The 19,750-nt window shown below is 43.5% G+C and overlaps 1 protein-coding gene across 6 annotated transcripts in view; it reads left to right on the forward strand.

Moving 5' to 3' along the window:
- The window catches only part of LOC109900721 (protein FAM184A), a 103,297-nt gene that overhangs the window by 25,029 nt on the left and 58,518 nt on the right, over positions 1 to 19,750 (forward strand). For all 6 annotated transcript variants that reach the window (XM_031837151.1, XM_031837149.1, XM_020496492.2 and 3 more), the window contains one exon: positions 18,319 to 19,173. In XM_031837151.1, coding sequence (XP_031693011.1) covers positions 18,319 to 19,173 — 855 coding nt within the window. The remainder of the gene's footprint in view (positions 1 to 18,318; positions 19,174 to 19,750) is intronic.

Here is a 19,750-nt window from a genome sequence, read left to right on the forward strand (position 1 = left end):
CACTAAGAGGGGATACGATCATCATTGCATGCCCGCCATTTTTAAAAAGACCCGACGGGGCTCATTGCCTGCTTGAATTATGCAGAACGGGCAGCGTTTAGGTCATGTAATTGATTCTGTTAGATAGGGGAGAAATTGTGCTTTACAATGGTATTGACATTACAGTTGATCTGGAAGGATTACGTTTTGGGAGCGCTAAAATAAGATCAATTGTACAGACCAAGACGATGTACGAGTTTATGTGAGTTTACGTTAGATAGCTAGCTAACATCGAACCAAAAGATTGTCTAGAAAGTTGCCTGGCTTGTTAGATTCACCTATCCTAAATACATTTTTAAACGCATAGTTTTTTTTGTGTGAAAATAGAACGGGTAACGTTGCTATTTGGACAAGGCTGCTGCGATGTCATGCCGTTTGTGTTTATACTTTTTCACAAGGACAAGTTTGATGTCGGACAACAATAGAATGTTCATGATTTAATGGCGTTAAAGACGCTAAGATGAAAGGGGACGTTTATACTAAGGGGTTGGCAGGACTTTTTCAACATATTACTGAATCATAACTACCACGGTTGGCGGAATAAAAGTGTGAGCTTTTTTACAGGCATTACCTTTCAGATATAAAGAAAAGGCGGAAAAAGGTTGGCAGCTTTTCGTCTTGGTTTGAAGGGGTTTTTAGAGACAGAAGCATGCGATTGTCTTTTTTAAAAATCAGCCTGGAACTTAATGGCCTTGATAACAGCAGTTAATCCAATCAACTGATTTCTGCATAATGTCTAAATATTGCATGTACGTATGAATATCTTAACTCAATCACATCTTTATGTTTAGTGCGTCAACCGCTAAAGTAAATTACAGCGAGGAAAATGACCCGACGGCTCGGCTCTCGCCTCCACCTCTCTCTGCGGAGGCAGCTGTTGCCACGGCAACTCTCTTTCTTTATGTTAGATTTGCTGTGTCAATCAGGAAGGCAACAATGTGCTTCAATTCCCTGATTCTCTGCCGTGGTGTGCAATTATAGTCCTCCCACACAATGCTAACTATAGCACACCACCATACAAGGCTTAATATTAACTTTCTGCATGAAACTGCTCTTTGTTCTGCTCTCAATACCATTAAAATGCTGTAGGCATTTTAACGCATAATGTTACATTGTGGATTTATGAGTCATTAAAACATTATAAACAATCAACGTAAAGTTGCTCAGCATGGGATATGAGGCAAAAGTAAAACTCATGACTGATGCAAGCTTTTCATTGTGCCTCAATCCCATCGCCTTTACTATGCTAATTAAAACTGGGCTGATTTATTTTTTCCTTTGGTCTCTCTGGGCTCCATTTAGGGCCTTTGTTAAACACCGTGAACTGTAACAAGTGGTGTAATTAGGAGAGGACCCTCTCATTATAGTTCTGGTGATGGTCAACCTGCCGCAGGGTACAGATAACACAGGCACCAGTTCAGAGGTAACTATGTTACGATAGTTCCCCACTGTGTGGTCTTGAAACTGACTGCCATGACCCTTAACCTTCACTGTGAGTTATCGACGAGCCTACTTCCGCTCCTAATCATCTTGTTCTCTGGGAGTCTTTGGCCAGGGACACATTTGTTTGTGCAGGTCACCTCTGCTATAACAAAGATAGACATTCTGGAACAATCCCAACTGACAAAGCAGTGATTTGTGAAGTTCCTTATACAAATTGTCCCTCTGATTGGATGCTGGCCGGCTCTCCTGTTCAGATCTCTAACCCTCATATCAGAGAGAAAGATTAGTGACTCTCCCCCCCCATAGTTTTTACCTGGGCTTTCAAATGGCACCTGCAATGTCTCATAGTGAGGATTTAATTTGACACTCCCAGCCAGCCATACTGTAGTAAGGTCTTTCTAAAATGCTATCTGCTTCATCTCTATTTTCCGTATCTAGGCTACATCATTAATGAGTAATATGTGTGTCTTTGCTTGATCAGAGAATTGAAAATAATAATTAGTAATTGATTGGAGAAGTCAAATAGCTTTCAATCCATGAAGGAAATATGCCTGGCCTGAAGGAATAGAGCTGTCTCTTCCCAATCCTCTGGCCTGAAACCTGTGTAGTCAGCACTGTATAACATCATTACCAGATGTTGATATCAGTCAGAGATAATTTTGAAACAATTATTTAGTTGGACTTCATCCACACAGGAAAAGCTTTTGGAAGAGTGAAACAGAGGAAGGAAAGGTTTTCTTTATACAGTGCATTTGGAAAGTATTCAAACACCTGGACTTTTTACAGCCTTATTCTAAAATGGATTAAAATTTTAAATAAAAAAAATCTGCACACAATAGCCCATAATGACAAATCAAAAACTTTTCAATGTTTTTTACAATCAAAAACTGAAATATAAAATTGACAACTATTCAGACCCTTTACTCAGTACTTTGTTAAAGCACCTTTGGCAGTGATTACAGCCTCAAGTCTTCTTGGGTATGATGCTACAAGCTTGGCACACCTGTATTTGGGGAGTTTGTTCCTTTCTTCTCTGCAGCTCCTCTCAAGCCCTGTCAGGTTGGATGGGGAGCATTGCTGCACAGCCATTTTCAGGTCTCTCCATGTGTGGTTAGGGTTGTTGTCCTGTTGGAAGGTGAACCTTCGACCCAGTCTGAGGTCCTGAGCGCCATGGTTTTCATCAAGGATCTCTCTGTACTTTGCTCCATTTATCTTTGCCTTGATCCTGACTAGTCTCCCAGTCCCTGCCGCTGATAAACATGCCCACAGCATTATGCTGCCACCACCATGCTTGACCATAGGGATGGTGCCAGGTTTCCTCCAGACGTGACATTGGCATTCAGGCTAAAGAGTTAATTCTTGGTTTCATCAGACCAGAAAGTCTTGTTTCTCATCGTCTTTAGCCTGAATGAGTCTTTAGGTGCCTTTTGACAAACTCCAAGTGGGCTGTCAAGTGCCTTTTACTGAGGAGTGGCTTCCGTCTGGCCACTCTAACATAAAGGCCTGATTGGTGGAGCGCTGCAGAGATGGTTGTCCTTCTGGAAGATTCTCCCATCTCTACAGAGGAACTCTAGAGCTCTGTCAGTGTGACCATCTGGTTCTTAGTCACCTCCCTGACCAAGGCCCTTCTCACCCGATTGCTCAGTGAGTCTTGGTGATTCCATACTTCTTCCATTTAAGAATGATGGTGGCCTCTGTGTTTTTGGGGACCTTCAATGCTGCAGAAATGTTTTGGTACCCTTCCCCAGGTCTGTGCCTCGACACAATCCTGTCTCTGAGTTCTACGAATAATTCCTTCGACCTAATGCATTGACTATGGCTCTCACATAACACTGTCATCTGTGGGACCTTTTGTGTAGACAGGTGTGTGCCTTTCCAAATCATGTCCAATGATGTCGTAGAAACATCTCAAGGATAATCAATTGAAACAGCTAAATTTCGAGTCTCATAGCAAAGGGTCTGTTTTCACTTTGTTATTATGGGGTATTGTGTGTAGATTGCTGAGGATTAATCCATTTTAGAATACGGCTGTAATGTAACAAAATTTGGAAAAGGTCAAGGGGTCTGAATACTTTCCGAAGGCACTTTATGGATTCAAAGACACCCCTCGCAGACAGCATACAAGCTTCGTGGACTGAAGGTTGTTCATCATAGAGATCCAGTGCCCACGTCTGATGTAGGATGAGTAGAATGGGACTGTGTGGGATAGATGCTGCTGATGTGGGGTGGTTAGGTGCTGCTGGTATCTACAGTCTTTAGTGATAATTGTAAGTTCAAGCGTCATTCCTGCGTCACTGCAGTGGGTTGGAGGAGAGATGAAATTGACGAAAGAGGGATGCATTGGAGGGATGAACCAGCATTTGTGTGTGTGTGTGTGTGTGTGTGTGTGTGTGTGTGTGTGTGTGTGTGTGTGTGCGTCTCTCCACAGGGACTCTCAAGCTATCCGTGTCAACAGACAGGTGGGAGACCAGGTTGTGGTTTGCATTAAACTACATAGATAGTCTTTCTAGTGTTGAGTCAACAACACCAATGTCAGCATCTGATGGTCGACACTGTGGGAGGGATCGTAGTCTCAGATAAAACATTTAGCACAGTGACTTGACAGTGGCATCACTGCTGAATGTTGATCTCTGGGTGTCATAGATTTTACAATGATGTTGCCTGTTCGCAAAGTGAAAGGAGCTAATCCATTTTCCAGCTCGGCATGTTTTCTGTCACATCGTCTTTAAACAGTGCAGACAGATGAGCGAATAAACTGTCAAGCGAAGCAACGCTGTGTCATAATGACATCGTTGAATCCACTCAAACCATTTTGCACTTCGAAGCATGAATTTGTCAGAGTCCTGTGAAGTTTGGGAGACTGTTTTTGCTTCAGATTAGCCAGGACAAACATATTTTCCCAATGTCACTAATATAATCAAAATCAATAAAATCATAGCATGTTATTGGGCTCATTAAATAGTTTTTACCATATAATTGTGTTAAAATGTATATTCCTAAAACATGCATTAAATGATGTTTCCTGTTGCTGCTTCCTGTTGTGATCGCTTTTTGATACACGGCAGAGTGTTAAAACACTGGTTTTAGATGTCCAAATTCATAATCGATATGCTGAAATAAGTTGTGATATTTTGAAGACCAATACACAAAGTGACTCCCTACACACACGTGTCACACTTGTCTTCAGCTTTTTTGTATTTTGCTAAACTATAACCTGATAAACTGCACACGGAAACATTATTGACCAAGCGGTCACTCTAGACGAATTGATTAGCTTGTTCTACTGTAATCAATAGTGTGTACAAATTAATCACTTGCACCAATATTGTATTGAAATCAATGGAACTGGGACAATAACCATGGCAATGTACTTTCTGCGCTCTTCTAACAGACAAACCTCCGTGAACTTGGATATGCTGCATATATATGTTGATAGATGAAACCTGTCATAGCAATTTATCAATGTATTTTCTGAGAATCTGATTTTGGTAGATGGCCAATGCGAAAAGGAACGCAACACTTTTTTGATTGGATTTATTCAACGAATAACCACCTCACATTGGTTTCTAAATAGCAACAGGAGTTGGGTTTCATTTAAATGATAGCTTAACCCTCAAATCCATGAATTGTGAGGCCAGACATGTTGATGGGAGGAGCGCCCAATTTCTTTCTGGCCATCGTGGTCTGAAAATGACAGTTACAGTTGAAGTCGGAAGTTTACATACACCTTAGCCAAATACATTTAAACTCAGTTTTTCACAATTCCTCACATTTAATCCTTGTAAAAATTCCCTGTTTTAGGTCAGTTAGGATCACCACTTTATTTTAAGAATGTGAAATGTCAGAATAATAGTAGACAGAATTATTTATTTATTCATTTCAGCTTTTATTTATTTCATCACATTCCAAGTGGGTCAGAAGTTTACATACACTCAATTTGTATTTCTTAGCATTGCCTTTAAATTGTTTAACTTAGGTTAAACATTTCGGGTAGCCTTCCACAAGCTTCCCACAATAAGTTGGGTGAATTTTGGCCCATTCCTCCTGAGAGAGCTGGTGTAACCGAGTCAGGTTTGTAGGCCTCCTTGCTTGCACACGCCTTTTCAGTTTTGCCCACACATTTTCTATAGGATTGAGGTCAGGGCTTTGTGATGGACACTCCAATACCGTAACTTTTTGTTGTCCTTAAGACATTTGGAAGACCCATTTGCAATCAAGCTTTAACCTCCTGACTGAGGTCTTGAGATGTTTCTTCAATATGTCCACATAATTTTACTCCCTCATGATGCCATCTATTTTGTGAAGTACACCAGTCCCTCCTGCAGCAAAGAACCCCAACAACATGATGCTGCCACCCCTGTGCTTCAGGGTTGGGATGGTGTTTTTCAGCTTGCAAGCATCCCCCTTTTTCCTCCTCATCAGACCAGAGGACATTTCTCCAAAAAGTACGATCTTTGTCCCCATGTGCAGTTGAATACCGTAGTCTGTTTTTGTTGTTTTTTTACCCCCTTTTTTCTCCCCAATTTCATTGTATCCAAATGGTAGTAGTTACAGTCTTGTCTCATCGCTGCAACTCCCATACGGACTCGGGAGAGGCAAAGGTCGAGAGCCACGAGTCCTCCGAAACACATCACAAGACACCCCAACCAAACCGCACTGCTTCTTGACACAATGCACATCCAACCCGGAAGCACCAATGTGTCAGAGGAAACACCGTACACCAGGCGACCTGGTCAGCGTGCACTGCGCCTGGCCCGCCACAGGAGTTGCTTGTGTGCAAAGATATCCCTGCCGGCCAAACTCTCCATAACCCGGACGACGCTGGGCCAATTGTGCGCCGCCCCATGGGCCTCCCATGGGCCTCTTGCAAGCCTCCCCCTTTTTCCTCCAAACATAAAGATGGTTTTGGAGCAGTGGCATCTTCCTTGATGAGCGGCCTTTCAGGTTATGTCGATATAGGACTCGTTTTACTGTGGTTATATATACTTTTGTACCTGTTTCCTCCAGCATCTTCACAAGGTCCTTTGCTGTTGTTCTGGGATTGATTTGCACTTTTAGCACCAAAGTACGTTCATCTCTAGGAGACAGAACGTGTTTCCTTCCTGACCGGTATGATGGCTGCGTGGTCTCATGGTGTTTATACTTGCGTACTATTGTTCGTACAGATGAACGTGGTACCTTCCAGCGTTTGGAAATTGCTCCCAAGGATGAACCAAGACCTTTTTCTGAAGTCTTGGCTGATTTCTTTTGATTTTCCCATGATGTCAAGCAAAGAGGCACTGAGTTTGAAGGTAGGCCTTGAAATACATCCACAGGTACACCTCCAATTGACTCAAATGATGTCAATTAGCCTATCAGAAGCTTCTAAAGCCATGACATAATTTTCTGGAATTTTCCACGCTGTTTAAAGGCACAGTCGACTTAGTGTATGTAAACTTCTGACCCACTGAACATGTGATACAGTGAATTATAAGTGAAATAATCTGTCTGTAAACAGTTGTTGGAAAAATAACTTGTCATGCACGAAGTAGATGTCCTATCCGACTTGCCAAAACTATAGTTTGTTAACAAAAAAATCGTGGAGTGGTTGAAAAACGAGTTTTAAAGACTCCAACCTAAGTGTATGTAAATTTTCGACTTCAACTGTATGTCCCACTATGGACTGGCGAGTATGACAAAAATACCAGTACTAAACCAAAGATATTGATCTGTTTTAAGCAATTGATTTTGTGAGATCTTGATGACTTAAGCTTTAATACTAGCATCACGAATGTAAGGTAAAAGGATATGCCTTTCATGTATTAAAATCACATTTATTTATATAGCCCTTCGTACATCAGCTGATATCTCCAAGTGCTGTACAGAAACCCAGCCTAAAACCCCAAACAGCAAGCAATGCAGGTGTTGAAGCACATTGGCTAGGAAAAACTCCCTAGAAAGGCGGCGATTATAACAGAACATGGCCAAGATGTTCAAATGTTCATAAATTACCAGCATGGTCAAACAATAGGTCTGGGACAGGTAGCACGTCCGGTGAAAAGTCGCAGACAACTGTTCTGCCTCCATAGTCGCAGGCAGAACAGTTGAAACTGGAGCAGCAGCACGGCCAGGTGGACTGGGGACAGCAAGGAGTCATCATGTCAGGTAGTCCTGAGGCATGGTCCTAGGGCTCAGGTCCTCCGAGAGAGATAGAAAGAGAGAATTAGAGAGAGCATACTTAAATTCACACAGGACACCGGATAAGACAGGAGATGTACTCCAGATATAACAAACTGACCCTAGCCCCCCGACACATAAACTACTGCAGCATAAATACTGGAAGCTGAGACAGGAGGGGTCAGGAGACACTGTGGCCCCATCCAAGGATTTATTTAAATTTTATTTTTGATACCCCCGGACATGATACCCCGGACAGGGAAAAACAGGAAGGATATAACCCCACCCACTTTGCCAAAGCACAGCCCCCACACCACTAGATGGATATCTTCAACCACCAACTTACCATCCTGAGACAAGGCCGAGTATAGCCTACAAAGATCTCCGCCACGGCACAACCCAAGGGGGGGCGCCAACCCGGACAGGAAGATCACATCAGTGACTCAACCCACTCAAGTGACGCACCCCTCCTAGGGACGGCATGGAAGAGCACCAGTAAGCCAGTGACTCAGCCTCTGTAATAGGGTTAGAGGCAGAGAATCCCAGTGGAAAGAGGGGAACCGGCCAGGCAGAGACAGCAAGGGCGGTTCGTTGCTCCAGAGCCTTTCCATTCACCTTCACACTCCTGGGCCAGACTACACTCAATCATATGACCCACTGAAGAGATGAGTCTTCAGTAAAGACTTAAAGGTCGAGACCGAGTTTGCGTTTCTCACATGGGTAGGCAGACCATTCCATAAAACTGGAGCTCTATAGGAGATAGCCCTGCCTCCAGCTGTTTGCTTAGAAATTCTAGGGACAATTAGGAGACCTACGTCTTGTGACCGTAGTGTACGTGTAGTTATGTACGGCAGGACCAAATCAGAGCGATAGGTAGGAGCAAGCCCATGTAATGCTTTGTAGGTTAGCAGTAAAATCTTGAAATCAGCCCTTGCCTTGACAGGAAGCCAGTGTAGGGAGGCTAGCAGTGGAGTAATATGATAAAATATTTTGGTTCTAGTCAGGATTCTAGCAGCCGTATTTAGCACTAACTGAAGTTTATTTAGTGCTTTATCCGGGTAGCCGGAAAGTAGAGCATTGCAGTAGTCTAACCTAGAAGTAACAAAAGCATGGATTAATTTTTCTGCATCATTTTTGGACAGAAAATTTCAGATTTTTGCAATGTTATGTAGATGGGGAAAAAAAGCTGTCCTTGAAACAGTCTTGATATGTTCGTCAGAAGAGAGATCAGGGTCCAGAGTAACGCCGAGCTCCTTCACAGTTTTATTTGAGACGACTGTACAACCATTAAGATTAATTGTCAGATTCAACAGAAGATCTCTTTGTTTCTTGGGACCTAGAACAAGCATCTCTGTTTTGTCCGAGTTTAAAAGTAGAAAGTTTGCAGCCATCCACTTCCTTATGTCTGAAACACAGGCTTCTAGCGAGGGCAATTTTGGGGCTTCACAATGTTTCATTGAAATGTAGAGCTGTGTGTCATCCGCATAGCAGTGAAAGTTAACATTATGTTTTCGAATGACATCCCCAAGAGGTAAAATATATGATGAAAACAATAGTGGTCCTAAAACGGAACCTTGAGGAACACCGAAATGTACAGTTGATTTGTCAGAGGACAAACCATTCACAGAGACAAACTGATATCTTTCCGACAGATAAGATCTAAACCAGGCCAGAACTTGTCCGTGTAGACCAATTTGGGTTTCCAATCTCTCCAAAAGAATGTGGTGATCGACGGTATCAAAAGCAGCACTAACGTCTAGGAGCACGAGGACAGATGCAGAGCCTCGGTCTGATGCCATTTAAAGGTCATTTACCACCTTCACAAGTGCAGTCTCAGTGCTATACGAGTCCTATTGTATACATTGTTTGTCTTCAGGAAGGCAGTGAGTTGCTGCACAACAGCCTTTTCATTTTTTTTTTAGAGGAATGGAAGATTCAATATAGGCCGATTAGTTTTTTATATTTTCTGGGTCAAGGTTTGGCTTTTTCAAGAGAGGCTTTATTACTGCCACTTTTAGTGAGTTTGGTACACATCCGGTGGATAGAGAGCAGTTTATTATGTTCAACATAGGAGGGCCAAGCACAGGAAGCAGCTCTTTCAGTAGTTTAGTTGGAATAGGGTCCAGTATGCAGCTTGACGGTTTGACGGTTTAGAGGCCATGATACTAAAACACTTGAGTGTCTCTCTTGATCCTAGGTCCTGGCAGAGTTATGCAGACTCAGGACAACTGAGCTTTGAAGGAATACGCAGATTTAAAGAAGAGTCCGTAATTTGCTTTCTAATAATCATGATCTTTTCCTCAAAGAAGTTCATGAATTTATTACTGCTGAAGTGAAAGCCATCCTCACTTGGGGAATGCTGCTTTTTAGTTAGCTTTGCGACAGTATCAACAAATGCATTTCGGATTGTTCTTATTTTCCTCAATTAAGTTGTAAAAATAGGATGATCGAGCAGCTTTAAGGGCTCTTCGATACTGCACGGTACTGCACGGTACTGCACGGTACTGTCTTTCTAAGCTAGTTGGAAGACTTCCAGTTTGGTGTGGCGCCATATCCGTTCCAATTTTCTGGAAGTAATTATTGTGCACATTACATAATTATTCTATGTCATGTAGTAACGGATTCTGTCCAATATAGCGAAATGCACTTATAATACAGTAATTTATCATGTCAAAATAATTTGTAGTAAATGAAAGATACTCACAGATTTTTACAATAAATTCATCTTTCTCACTACTTTTACCCTGGAGAATAGAAATAGCTCTTAAACACAATTTAGCCAGGTGTTTTAGAGCTTCCTTACTGACTGCAGCAGCCTGAACATTTTGACATCCCTACTCAGATTCCTTGGGAGTCTAGCCAGGCGTAGGTCAACAGTAGACAGTTGAGCTCTGAAAGGTCTGGAGTCACACCTGTAGCTCCTCAGTGGAGCTGACCTATACGCTCCCCACATCCCATATTGGTTTGGGCCACAGATGGCACCAGAGCAAATGTTTTCCAACATTTCGTCTCATCTGTATGCAAAGTTCAGAGTATAAAGTACTGTACAAAGTTATCACGGACACTGTGTTGAATAAGAGGCTATGATTTGGACTCCAGATATTGTATTGTACATCTTCTGCTTGCTATATTTGTGCATTTCTCATTAGTCAATAATATGTCTCGCTCACTGCCGTTTCCCTGCTAAGTATTTCACTGCCGAAAGGCACAGTAAAGTCTTCTTTAATCAATACTGGAGCTAACGTGGTCAGCTGTACAAAAGGCAAAAGTTTTGTGGTCCCAGTAAATCTAGATATGTCTATTGATCAGACCCAGTTCTAACATCCAGTTAAAGGCTCTATTCAGGTGTAGCCCAAAGCTTTCCTCTGTTCAACTCTTTTAATCAGCTCTGAGAACCACATTCAGTACAGTTTCATTTTACAGGCTTATCCAAGCCAAGCATTGGTCAGCTTCTTATAAAGTGCAATATGCCAGGTTCACATTCATTGCTGTGTGGTAAACAAATGTGACTTGTAACAGACTCCTTATTTGAGTTGATAGACCAGGTGGCGCTTAGCCAGTTTAGTGAGGTTCTAGGAATCCCTCTGAGAATTCTTTAAGGGATTCTCTACGACACGGATGTAGTGAGTGGGTTTATGAATGGGAATGCAGCGGTGAGTAGTATGTGAGGGCTTTGTTGTAATCAGGACGGAATTGAATAAATGAAATGTGGGAAGACTGTGCAGCTGTGTGATACAGACCGGCGGTCTCTAAAGAGTAGGGAACATTCCCTCATCCCCACGTCTTTCCAGCCAAATAACCTTCTGTAAGAAGCCCATAATGGATTGCTAGCAGTTTGAATAGTAGGGATTTTGGCTTCTTTTCTCCTAATTTCTCATCAAATCGTAGTGTTCTTTGGATTTTCCATGCTGCTCAAGGATAGAGCTGATATTTAATTAACTTGGCCCACATCCTGAAACTCGGAGCCTGTCTGCGACTACCTTCCCAGAGGCTGCTTTGTGTTACCATCAGATAGTAGCTGGGTATTGAGCTGAAATTACAGCACACTCTCTTAAATACACATCACTTTGTCCAATTTCTTCCCATTCGCCACAGGTAAAGGTGGGAATGGATGGATTCAGCTGATTTAGGTTTAATTTTAGATGTAATTTATTTGCACCAAGGAAAATAAGTGATAAAGAACAATACAGATCAAATCAAATAAATGATGTGTGTGGTTGGTAGTGGAATTCTATAAAAAACACACCATAAAAAAAACTATATACAATATATAGGTACAAAAATAAATAAGGTTTGTAAAAGCCGGGTGCTATTAGCTGCTGACCTACTTAATGCAACTTTGTTCTTTGTGCAAAATCGCCTAGCCTGAACTTAAAATCACTCTCCTATACCTTTTATGGTCAGAAAGCTACAGATATTTGTTAAGTGTCTTTTGCCCAGAGGAGAAAAGTAGAGTCCAGAGAATCTAGAAAGGGGACAATGGGGCTGTGGACCAAAAAACACCTCACTGAACCAGCTGACAGAAACGGCAGTCGTGCTGTTAAGGCCGTTTCTGCGGTAAACATGGATTCTTAACAACATGATGAAACTTTGTTGCACCTTGCTGAAAAATCAAGGGGTGGGTCAAATGAGTCTTCGGTTGCCAAGGAAATGCCCCCCTCCCTGCAAAAGCAGCACACATAGAAATAGAATGAATGAACATGCTTAGAACCTCTAACCCTGGCAATTTCAATTTTATTTTTTGCAATATATTTATTGTCAACCCTGGCAATTTGACTGGTACTCTTGCAATAACTCCAACTCAACAATGGCACCGTGAGCTTTCAAAGACTGAGCTTTCTCCTGGCTTACACTTCTCCAGTGGAGTTATGCATTCACGATGTGACAAGCCCTGTTGACAGGTCTGAGATCAAGGTGGTGATTTGGGAGGGGCCCATGGGCTATGGTTTCGACGATAATAGGCTGCGGGATGGAGGCTGACAGGGATTGAACCCCCCGCCCCCTGCACCCCCCGTGCTTACTCTCACATTGTTTTTTCTCCAGGCAGCAGAAGGCCTGTAAAGACTCTTGATGAGCCCATGCATGGGCAGGGCAGGCCTGCCCTGTGTGGGTAGAGCTGATGTCTCTCTCTGCCCATACTCTCGGTTAACCTGGAACTAAAGTCTTGCGTCAGATGCTCGATTTAAGTTCTGGGTCCATACAGTGCTAAGAGAAGAGGGAGAACGAAGATCGGAACCGGAAACAAAGAGCTCCACCCTCTCTCTTTGCAAGTTACGGGCAAGTCTATGGCTAAATGTCCCCTAATGAGAGATTATGCTGCCCACCACTACCCAGTCCTGTTGGGCTCTGGAGATGGTGAGGAGAGACAGCCAAGAGACAAACAGTCCGACTGACCAAGTGGCCAGCTGGTCTCCATTCACTGGCCCAAGGAGACCCCCCCCCCCCCCCCCCCCCCCCCCCCTCAGAAAGACTGTCATATCAGAGTCACTGACACCGTGGAATCTCGTAGTCTGGCCCATATCCCTCCCTGTTTCAGCCCCCCAACAGAGAGGCCCACTGAACCCAAGTATCTGAGGAGTGGAAGAACACTTACCTCCTTGGCAGACAATCTGATTCCATATTGCCTCGCGCAAGGAGCATCATGTAACCTGGACAGCTCTTTTGAAGTAAACATAAAACACTGTTGAGATGATGGCGTGACTATTAGAATTGGGATTGAGCATATCAGACTTGGCAGCGTGTGGAATGTATCTCTGTAATACCTCCCTCAACTCCATAACCGTCCAGGTGCCTGGTTTCCAAGGCCGTGCTTTAGAAAGTTGTTCGTCGCTGTGCTGATGGAGCGATATGTACAAGGCCAGTCAAAGTCCTCTAGTACTCCACTCCCTCTGCCTCATTTCTCCAGCTAGTCCCTGGGATGAGGGGGAGAAAGGAGGCCAACAGAAGTACTTTTTCTTCCCCGGCTGATCAGCCTGTTTCCCCCTAGGGCGATGGATCACATAACAAATTCTCCACAGCACGCTGCCTGCGATGCGCTCTGAAAAGGATGCTCCGAACCCCACTAGGAGATGCCTTGTCTGTCGCCTCACTCAAAAAATAGGCTACAAAATACTGTTGTTATTTTGACGTGAAGATATTGATCTATAAAGAGCTTTTCTGTCATTTCCAGATCTTTAAACCATTTTGTCCTCTTGCATTGTTTGAGGTGTCATCCAGTCATGTGTGGAGACATGATCACATGCACATTTATACAGGCAGCTTCTCCAGCAACGCCACAGTCTGTTCTCATCATGTTCTATGGCAAATAGCTACAGAACAAAGCAAGTCATACATACTGATATTTTGACCAATAATGTCTGTCTCTCTACTCAAAGTTATCTGAATTGAAATGCTATAAAATGACCTCAAAGTAAGAAATGTATTTGAGTGGCTGGTAAGACGTAGTAGGTCCAGCCCTGGACACATTCTCAGACAGACGTTTACACTGTTCCTTTCCAGCAGGTACTTACAGAGTTGTTCTGCTTTCTGTGTTCTGCCCTGCTGACAGCCTCCACCTCCTAGAGAGGGTGCTGCCCAAGTTGGATGACATCAGGGGCCTGGCAACTGTGCCTTCCAGCAGCAGGCACTAAATTCCCCTGGTAAAACAGACTAAACCTGTCAAGGCCGGCTAAGGAAATGGGAACCACTGTAATCAAGGCTTTTCTCACCACCCAGTGTTGCAGTCTAATACACAGTATTAGAGATTGATCAGGCAGTATCCCAAAAGTTGGCATGAGTCCTCTGCATTAGTATCTGAGTCCTCTGGTTTCATCTGCTTTAGTATCTGAGGAAGATCAGGGACCATAGACAATGCAGTTGGAAGGAAGCATATTTACAATATTAAAATGAGAGGCATGTGATTGAATTATCTTAATCAACCATTACATTTCTGAAGGAGGAGATTGCAGTGCTTTAGAATTAGATCTCATTCAGTTAGGCTTTCAGGGTAGTTAGATGAATCAGAGACAAATTGGGGCATGACTCATTTGTTTTGCACCCACATACTAAAGGTAACCACTCCACCCTCCATTAACACAGGCACTTCCTGTCTGAAGGCAAGTGGAGCACATCACTTTCTGTGACCTTCGCCATGTGTCTCGGTTGTAATTCAAATGTGTTAAATCTCAATGGAAGACCGATTGGGAAGTCAACGTTTCTAATCTCAGCCTACAGTACAGCGCATCATGATTAGACCAAGAGTTGTAAATGAATATTGCAGATTATATATAGAGCGTGTGAAATACTCATCACTGTAATGAAGCTGTGAAAAAACCCATCTATCCCAATAACTAAGAACGCACCAATACAGTTACGCAACAGAACAGAGAGAGGAACGCCAACACAACATCAGTGAGTGAGTGTCTGGAGTTTCTCTATGAAGAAACACCATATAGTGCATTCAGAGCAGTGACTCCCAGAGCAATGATACTGCAATCAATCAAACCTGCCTTAGATAAGATGACGCAATGACTTGTGTAAAGACTATTTACACAACTACTGCCTATGTACGCAAACCATAATCTTCTGTCTGAGAGAGGCTTAAATGAGAGCGGGAAAAATAATACATTAATATGTGGACTGCTGCTAAGTCAGGCTTTTAAAACAAACATATTCACCATCAGGCCATGTAAATGCTGCAGTGGGGGTGTCACACTGCTGGAGAAGCTCATCATAGTGTTCCCTCTGTATGAAACCAAGTAGCGTTTACAGAACCAGCCCAGTCCTACCCCATCATCTGCCTTAATTACCTTCTGGATTAAGGTGCACCTTGCAGTTTAGTGGAAAATGTGCATGTAATTACTGTAATTCGCACTAGGCTATCTTTCGACTTCATTCTATCTTTTTCCACACTTAATGCATATTCAGTAGCTTAGCGAATCAGCATCTCACTTCTTTAAGGGGCCTCGAAGGTGGTTGATGTGCTACAGTATATTCGTACGTTACTTAGTCCAACTAATACTGAATACGAGTCAGGAATTAGGTTTACAAAACTGGAAACATAAGCAAGATTGCCTTTATGTTGGCCTCAACTGAATACTGATGCAGACAGTCAATGGCAAAGCAGCTGAACATTGATGACCGCCCGGGCATTGAGATGGCAGTCAGTCATTCTGCAGGGCTGTCCGTTAAGGCTGAAAATTCAACATTTTGATCTCTAGCACAGAGCAGAATGTGATTGCAGCCTCACCAAGGCAGTTACCACCGCTCAAAGCTAATTTGGCCCCGTTTACCGAGTTCCCCATTGTACTGAACAATGTGTTACCCTTCCGCACTGCTCTGCAAATGGCGGTAATAATATCTATCATCAAGGTCCCATTTGCAGATGTAAAGACATTAGTAATGACCCCTGCACTGGGCAATAGGAGTGATTTTAAAGCCCCAGTGCCAGGATAAGAGGAGAAGTTGTGGATTTGTCAGAACTGAGCCCTCTCCTGTTGAAGCAGATGATGCCTCATGCTGACTTCAGCCTAGATATGAACACCCACAACCAGAGAGCTTTGAGTTGACCATCCCGGTTCATTTCTATGTCTCAATCTTGTCACCTGGAATCCTTGATCATCATTCATTTATGGCAATAAGTCCGATTTCATACTCGTTTGTGTATCAGTATTCTGTATGAAAGAGTCTGATGGGGAATATTGAGTAGTTCGCTCTGAAACCTTAGCCCAGAACCATCTACAGTGTAGCCCTGAGATGTCTTTGAGTGATCTAATGGATCACTCTTTCTTCTCTATCTTCAGCATCTTCAAACCATTCTGGGAACATGAATGAGGCTTAACTCTCTGCAGGTGTTGTAGCTTAGTGTTATGACTGAGACCACACATTCCTAGCTTCAGTAGCACTAAGTAGGTCCAGGCCTACTCTTGGGGCTTTTGGCTCATGTTTCAGATTGACTACATCCCATCAGTGATGAATGTATCCATCTAGAATCACTGATTCAGCTTTCACATTTTTTGGCATAAAGCGCACAAGGCTGGGATTTCAACCACTCAGAGTTTGCCTTAGTGGGATTGACCATATAATTCTATTGGACTCAGCCAGCCGTTCCCACCTCCACAGATCAATGTGTGGAACTGCTGGCTGACTCCAATAGAATTGATGTTAATAACACATGGAGACCTTTTCCGCTCACTTATCCAGGCAGCAGCAATAATTTACTATGTTGAGTTGGGAGTTTGTGATCAATACATAACTATGATGTCGATATTTTTGAGAAAGAGAGAGGAAGGCAGGCAGGCAGCAGGCCAACAGGGTTCCTCTCAGGTCAAATGGAGGAGAGAATCATTATGGGATGATGACATCACTGCACACTTCTCTGCCAAAGCCATTGTCTCTCAGTCCACTGCTTTCACCCGCTGAGCCTATGGGACTGCAGACCGCACTCTCTCTATCATCTCTCTCTCTCTCTCTCTCTCTCTCTCTCTCTCTCTCTTTATCTCACTCTTTATCACTCCCTCTCTATCTCTCTCTTCATATGTGGCTGGCTAGATTGCCGAGCCAACACCAGATAGGCCCAGAACTTTTAGCTCTTTCCCCTAGTCATTTGTCAAAACAATTATGGAAATGAATTCTGACTCAGCCCTCATCGCTCGTGAGAAACTTCACAAGCTGGGGCCCTTTCATTCCCATAGAATGCCTTTCATTGAGGGTATTAAAAGATTAATATTATGTTTATAATGGGAATTGAGCTGGGATCCTGCTGCATAGGCCTTTTATCTCCTTTGAGAGCTTGCCATGCGATTGAGATATGGCAGAGCAGTAGAGGTCACAATAGCAAACAAGAAATGCCTGTTGGTTTAGTATTTTCTTGAATAAACCTTTGATTAAAATGTTGTCCTACCTGGCTGGGAACAATGTATTGCATCTGCTCTTATTTGATGGAGAGCTGTAACGGACAGTCGTACGAGTGATGCCAATAGGAGTCGGTTTAAAAATGAAAATTTTCGGAACATTTGAACATATTAAAAACACAGGCAAGTTGGCAACACGTTTAAGAGATGCACAGTCCTCCCCCGGTTATTCACCCTGGCATATAAATATGGATACAATTCTCTGAAAAGGGCATTTTATTTTCCATTTCTACTCTATCTTCTTATGACAGGCGTTTTCAAAAGTATTAAAGTGATGAATTATTGACTAGGTTTATCTGGTGACAAAACAAATAGCCTTATTCCGTAGGGCAGCAGCCTGGAGCCAGCACCCTGGATCAGTAGAGGGGAGGGAGGATTAAGATTAGGGGTAATTTCTCATGGCTTTTGAACTGTAAATGTAAAACGTATTCCCCCCCCCCCCCCCCCCTAAATTTTGTGTGACCAGAAAATCACTTTGTATTCAGATTATCCAGGCTTTCAGTTGGAAGTCATTTTTGGGATTTAAAGGTCAGCCACTCACTTAACTGTCAATCATATGTCTCATAAGTGGTTTTTTGATTGTTGCAGGAAGTCAAAGTAATGATAAACCTTCAAGGTATCCCTTTTAGTTTGAGGACAATGCTAACACATCCCCACACAGTTTTAACTTTCTTACTGGTGAACATTTACTTTGATCTCCAGCACCCGCTCAAACAATCCATTGGATGTGTGTTTGTTCCATGCTGTCCTTTCTCAACCATCATACTGATGCTCTCTTTGCCTCCCCAAGGTGATCTACGCTCTGAACACCAAGAACGACGAGCACGAGGCGGCCATCCAGACACTGAAGGAGGCTCACGAGGAGGAGGTGCAGCAGATCCTGTCCGAGACACGGGAAAAGATCATGCAGTACAAGAGTAAGATCAGCGATGAGATGGACCTTAAGCAGCGCATCCAGTCGCTCGAGGAGTCCATGGAGCTGCACGAGCGCATGAAGCGCCAGGCCCTCGCCGAGTTCGAGACCTACCGGCAGCGTGTGGAGGACATGCAGCTCTGCACTGAGGCCCAGCACACACAGCGTGTTGTCACCATGTCCCGCGAGGTGGAGGAGATGCGGCATTCGTTCGAGGAGAAGCTGCGCTCTTTTGGCACGGCGCAGGCCCAGTTTGAGCAGGAGAAAAAGCTGGCCCTGGAGGAGCTAAAGGCCAACCATCGGCAGGAGGTGTCGGAGCTGCTCCGGAGCCACCAAAGCCAGAACCAGAACCACAGCAAGGACCAGGAGAAACTGGGCCAGCTGCACAAGGTGGAGGTGGAGTCCCTGTCGGAGCGTGTGGAGGAGGTGAAGGGGGACAAGAAGAGGCTGGTGGAGGAGTACGAGGCCAAGCTCAACAAGGCTCAAGCCTTCTACGAGCGCGAGCTGGAGGCCATGAAGCGCACGCAGCAGCTCACCGCAGATAACCTGCAGGCCTGGAAGAAGACGGAGGCGGAGCTGCGGAGGGAGTTCCACATGCAGGAGGCAGCGCTGCAGAAGACCCTGGGGAAGCTGCGCTCCGAGCTGCAGAGGGTGCAGGAGGAGGCCCGGGAACATAGGGAGAAGTCCCACAAACTGCAGGCCTCGCTCACTGCAGCCGAGAGCAATATCAAGGTAAGAGAGCCTGTGGAGATAGCCAACTGTGGCTTAAACATCCTAATGAAAGTGCCTAAAGCTATTAGTCTTAAAGAGATACATGAGTGAACTTCATAGTAGAGCATATGTAGCATTGATGTTAAATTATCACTGTAATCTTTAAACCCTGTAATCCTTAAACCCAGAAAGCAGTTAATATCTTAATCCTGAAAATCCCATTGTGGTTTAATAGTCATTTAAAGAAATGATTAGAAGTTAAAATCAAACTTTGAAGTGCGCAGGATTAAAAAAGTGTAATCCACAGTTTGATCTAAATTTAAGGGTCCATTTAAATTGCCATAATTAGACCTCTTCATCATTCACACTCTCCTAATGTTTAATCATTTTGATTTTACCAAAAATGCTCCTACCTAGAATGCTCCTCCTACCTAGGGTTACACGATATGGGAAATGTTTTTATCAAACATTGCTGTTGCGATTTGATGTGCGATATAGATTAAAACAGTTGGAATCATATAATTAAGCAATAAGGCTTGAGAACCCGGGGGATTATTGTGTGAAAACTCCCAACTAAGGGCTGTTTTTAGGATGAGGT

This window comes from Oncorhynchus kisutch, linkage group LG12 (genome assembly GCF_002021735.2).
Source record: "Oncorhynchus kisutch isolate 150728-3 linkage group LG12, Okis_V2, whole genome shotgun sequence".
In the NCBI taxonomy this organism is placed as follows: Eukaryota; Metazoa; Chordata; class Actinopteri; order Salmoniformes; family Salmonidae; genus Oncorhynchus; species Oncorhynchus kisutch.